This window comes from Temnothorax curvispinosus, unplaced genomic scaffold, assembly GCF_003070985.1.
Source record: "Temnothorax curvispinosus isolate PA1 unplaced genomic scaffold, ASM307098v1 QBEX01014478.1, whole genome shotgun sequence".
Lineage (NCBI taxonomy): Eukaryota > Metazoa > Arthropoda > Insecta > Hymenoptera > Formicidae > Temnothorax > Temnothorax curvispinosus.
In genome coordinates, this window is record NW_020224258.1 from 1 (window position 1) to 5614 (window position 5614).

Below are 5614 nucleotides of genomic sequence, written 5' to 3' on the forward strand. Positions count from 1 at the left end.
CAGCGCGCTCTTTGCTTCCGTAGCCGCGGTCGCCGCGGTCGCCGCGTTGCTGTCGCTGTATTGCGCGCTTATTTCGAACATTCTCCCCGCCTTCGTTGACCAGGGTCAACGAACATTTATACTACGTCTGATTCTATAGGTAACGGGCAAACTTTGACGATAGGTCGTTTCAATACTGCATGTTGTGTACGAACTGAGACTACTCGCGTATATCCATCGCTGCCGGGAAAAGTTTCAATGATACGGCCTAAAGGCCATTTTGATGGTGGGTACCTTTCATCCACTACTAATACGAGAGAGCCAACCTTCAACGAAGGAGTGGCCTTATTCCATTTGTAAATGGAAAGATAGCGTTGTAAACACTCGCTGGACCATCTAGTCCAAAAACTGTCCAACATTTGTCGAATCAGTTGCCATCTGGATAATCGTGCTACTTTAACAGCTTCAAGAGATGGTTCAGGAATAATTGTGGGAGCACCTCCAATCAGAAAGTGTCCAGGAGTTAATGCGTTGAGATCGTTAGGATCATCAGTTAGGGGACAGAGAGGTCTTGAATTGAGGGTAGCCTCAATCTGCGTTAACCAAGTACTCATCTCTTCAAAAGTAAGCAAGTTGTCACCAACTACTCGTTTGAGATGAAATTTAACGGAACGAACCCCCGCTTCCCATTTACCTCCGAAGTGAGGTGCAGATGGAGGGTTGAATTTCCATTGCGTTCCGTGATTGGCCAGAAGCATAGCCAAGTTCCCCAATTCTTCCGAGGAAGACGAGAATAGCCTTTTGAGTTCTGAATCAGCTCCCTGGAAGTTCGTGCCGCAATCACTCATCAGGGTGGCGCATATCCCCCTTCTGGCAGTGAATCGCTTGTAGGCGGCAATGAACGCATCAGTGGTGTAGTCGGTTACCAACTCCAAATGAATTGCCGACGTAGCGTGGCAAACAAAGAGAGCTATATAGGCTTTGTAGGTCTTGGGATTTCTTCCTCTCCAAGTCTTAAGGACAAACGGTCCTGCGTAATCAACACCAGAATGTAAAAATGCCCTAGATGGCGTTAGATTTTCTATTGGCAGCGGAGCCATTATTTGCTGTGCTCTTTTCTGACGAAAGCGGGCGCATCGAATGCATTTAAGAATAAAGGAACGGATTGGAGCTCGTCCTCCTATTATCCAGTATTCTGTTCTAATAAAATTAGTAGTTAATTGCGTACCACCGTGCATAGTACGCAAGTGTGCATCAGCGATAATTAATGCAGTAAAAGGGGAGTCTTTCGGTAGAATAAACGGATGTTTAGTGTTAATAGGCAGGAATGCGGAATGGAGTCGACCGCCTACACGTAAGAATCCGTCGGAGTCCAATTTGGGTGTCAGACGCAAAAGTGGACTCGTCTTATCGAGAGATCGTCCCGAACTTAAAGTTTGCAAGTCGTGTTTGAAATACACTTGTTGCACGGCCTTTATCCAAAAGAGTTTAGCGTGATTTAACTCTTGAGGAGTCAGAGGAGTTTCTGAGAGTATTGCATTTGATCGTCGGAAACGAGCAATAGCTCTCATGCAGGTAGCGGTGATTCGAAGTAAGCGTGTCAAATCTGAGTATCGATGAGCAAGCTCCCATAACTCAGGACCGTAGTCCTTCGAGATGGTGACGACTTTCATTGGTCGTTCTTCTAGATTATCTTCTATATTAAGAGCTCGTACTTCGTTCGGCCAAGTAGAAGGAGATGCTGAAAGCCAATGTGGTCCTTGCCACCAAGTTGTAAACTCTTGAACTTGAACGGGTGTTAAACCGCGTGTTGCACAATCGGCAGGATTTTCCTTTCCTGATACGAATCTCCATTGAGCGTGAGGTAGAGTTTTCTGAATAAATACAACTCGGTTGTGTACGAAATCCTTCCAACGAGAAGGATGCCCAGTTATCCAAGTTTTAGCTATGGAAGAATCTAACCAGACTGTAACAGGTACTCTGTCCCATTCGAGGATGTTTGAAACTTGAGAAATAAGTTTTGTCACGAGGACTGCTCCTTCAAGTTCAAGGCGTGCTATGGTAAGACGCTTCAGAGGAGCGACCTTTGTTTTGGCGCACAACAATGAGACTTTGGTAACTCCATGAGCGTCGGTGGATCGTACGTATACAGCGGCTGCAATTGCCTGCTGAGAAGCGTCACAAAAACCGTGGATTTCTATGTGGTGATCAGATGTCACACCGATCCAACGAGGAATGGCTATCTTATGCTTTTCTTGAAGCTTATTGACGAACTGGTTCCATTTGGTAGATACTGCTCTTGGTAAAGGGTCATCCCAGCCAAGTTTTAGAGTCCACAATTCCTGGATAAGAACTTTGGCAGGAATAAGTACAGGAGCAAGTAAACCAAGAGGATCGAATATCTTAGCGATGACTGACATGACTGTTCGTTTAGAAAGTGTATTGGGCTTTGGGATCTCAATAGTAAAATGAAAGGTATCAGTAGGAGGATTCCAACATAATCCTAAGGTATTGACGAGAGCATTCTCGTTTATCTTCACTGGAGAAGAAATGGCTTGTTTATCCGGAGGGATGGAATCGAGGATTTCTGGGTGATTTGCAGACCATTTATGAAGCGGAAAGCCTCCTGCATTGCAGATCTCAGTCACTTCCTGGACAATTGATCGTGCCTTCTTGATTGAATCTGAACCTCCGAATCCGTCATCCATGTAACGGCCTTTCTTCAAAACGGGAACTGCCAGAGGGTATTTACTTCCTTCATCCTTAATGAGTTGAATGATGGTTCGAAGGGCTAAGAAAGGTGCGCAAATCTCACCATAAGTAACCGTATTCAGCTGGAAGGTTTGAATAGTCAGAATGCCTTTAGATTGCAGGATCCAAAGAATTCTTTGAAGATCTCGATCATCTGGGTGTATTAAAATCTGCCTGTACATCTTCATCATGTCGAACGAAAAGACAAATGGGAATCTGCGCCACCAGATCAGAACGTCGAACAAGTTGATTTGTAGTTTTGCTCCGGTAAACAGTATGTCATTTAGAGAATATCCTGTAGATGTACGACTAGAGCCGTTGAATACAACTCGAATACGATTGAGATCGTTGTCACGTAGCACTCCATGGTGTGGCAAATAATAAACGTGTTGAGGTTCTGGACAGGAATCTGGAACGAGTGTCATGTGCTGCAACTCCTTGTAATCATCCATAAATTTATGATAAGCCTTTTCATACTGAGGATCAGACAACAATCGTTTAGACAGACTGTTCAATACTTTAACAGCCTTCGTCCGAGAGTCTCCTAATTTTTCGGCTGGCTGACTGAAAGGTAGTTTAACTTGATAACGTCCACTTGAATCTCGAGTGTGAGTCGATTGGAAGTGAAGTTCGCATTGCTGATCTTCCTCAGATAACGAAGAATTTTCCGAGATAGGAATCCTTTCCATCTCCCAAAACCGTTGAATCAAGTCATAGAGTTCTTTATCAGTTGAGATATGATTACTTCGAATTAGGAAAGAGTTATAAGCGTTTCCTGCCGGACCCGAAATGATCCAGCCAAGTTTTGTCCTTTGTGCTATTGGAGTATCCAAAGCTCCCTTAATAATTCCTTCTTCGAGAATAATGCCATAAATGTCAGCTCCCAATATGATGTCGATAGATCCTGGAATTGTAAAGTCCGGATCTGCGTATTGTAATCCGATAAGATGAATCCAAGTTGAACTGTCGCAAAGCTTGGAAGGTAACGAAGTAGTGAGTTTAGGTAGTATGTGAGCGTCGATGAAACATTCGTATTCACTCTCGAAATGCGGCTTCATTTTGAAGGTAACAACTCCTCTGGTTTGACGGGCCTTTTGAGCTCCTATTCCAATCAAGGGGATGATCGAATGTTTTCTCGGAAGTCGTAGTCGTTGTACAAGACGTTCAGTAATTAAGGATATCTCGGATCCTTGATCAATCAATGCTCGAGCTTTTATGCGCTCTCCATTGTGACTTTCAATCACAATTTGTGCCGTGGCCAATAATACGCTTGAAGTAGATCTTGAAATCGAAGCAGCATGTACTGTTTTCACATCCGAGTTAGTAGAAGTTGACTGTGCAGCTTGATCCGTTTTAATCGTCGGAGAAGAGACCGCTTTTGTTTCTGCTTTAGTCGAAGACTGATCAGAATTTGTCGATTTCTTGTTAAATTGATGTATAGTGGTGTGGTGCTTGTTGCCACACTTCAAACAACGCGTAGTTACCCGACAAGCCGAGGCTCGGTGTAAACCGAGGCAATTATAGCACAGTTTATGTTTTGCAATAATCGCCATCCGTTGTTGTACAGTTTTCGATGTGTACTGCGAGCAGTGCGCTATATAATGTTTTGCTGAACATAACACACAAGAATTTGACTTCCCGGTTTTTTCATCTTTCGATTTTCCTTGAAAATGTGACGCGGCAGTAGATTGAAGTGAGCGGAAACCTGATCTGTTTCTTTCAACAGCTTGAAGTGTGTGAAACCGATCAAACATGAAAGTGCGAATTTGATCCCATGTAGGCGGCTGCTTTGCTGAGCCTAACCGAATTTCCCAAGCTTTAACCGAATTAGCGTCAAGTCGTTGAACAGCAATAAATACTAAGATGTCATCCCAAGTTTCAACCGGACGTTGTAAAGTCTCGAGTGTGCGATAGATTTGCGTCATGTTCGTGTAAAGTTGCTCCATTTCAGTAGCTGATTCCTTTGTCATTCGTTTCAAAGAGAATAACGATTGAATAGTTTCGTTAACGAGTAATCGTGTATTTTCATAAAATGCAACTAAAGCCTCCCATGACTTTTGAAAATTATCGGCCGTGAGTTTGGTATTTTTAAGTAATAGGGCAGCTGATCCTTTTAAACTCGTCTTTAAGTATTGCAGTTTCTCGACAGCTGTCAGCGAAGTATTTAAAATGATAGAGGTAAATAAATCTTTAAACGACAACCATCTATCTGGCGTACCGTCAAATTCAGGTAATTTAATAATTGGCAAACGTGCGCGATCAAGATACGCTAGATGATCTGAAAGAGATTGCGCCTCTAAAATATTCACAGGAGGTGGTATCAAATTAGAAGACGTTTCTGACACTGGTTCCCGCGAAACAGGTTGAGTAGAAGTCAAAGGCGCTACTGACCCTAATTCCCGCGAAACCGGTTGCGTAGAATTCGAAGGCGTTACGGACTCTGGTTCCCGCGCGAGAATGGAATTCAATCTATCGATTTCCCGAAGATAGATTTGATGCGTCTTTGGAAAAAGGCCTTCCGAAAAATACGCGTGATTCATTATCAGTAATCTATCCGCTGCATTTAATGAGCGTACTGCCAATCCGATGGCCTGATGTCGCACTGAGAACTGATCCCAGTTCTCTTTTAAATCTGTAAGACGCGTTTGCACCATAGTCAGCGTAATATTTGATCGTCCAACACTAATTAAGTTATCACTCGTTTTTTCAATCATGCCCATCATGGTGAACTGAAGTTCTAAATAATTTTCCACATGACTGAGTCTCATCCTGAGGCCGTACACCGGTATTCAGGAACTGTATATGTATTTATTCAGGATCTCTATCCGGGATCCAAATCCGGCTCGAAGGACCAAAATGTTTGAAATATGTACTTTGCTCAACT

The 5614-nt window shown here is 43.3% G+C and overlaps 1 protein-coding gene across 1 annotated transcript; it reads right to left on the reverse strand.

Annotated features, from left to right (window-relative positions):
• Positions 1-116: 116 nt before the first annotated feature.
• Positions 117-5498, reverse strand: LOC112464707. The gene has a single exon (XM_025031853.1). It carries the CDS (start codon positions 5496-5498, stop codon positions 117-119), a length of 5382 nt encoding a protein of 1793 aa, XP_024887621.1.
• Between the last annotated feature and the right edge of the window lie 116 nt (positions 5499-5614).

Coding starts and splice junctions, on each gene's coding strand:
- LOC112464707 (XM_025031853.1), bottom strand. CDS start 5,498: ATGAGACTCAGTCATGTGGAAAATTATTTAGAACTTCAGTTCACCATG.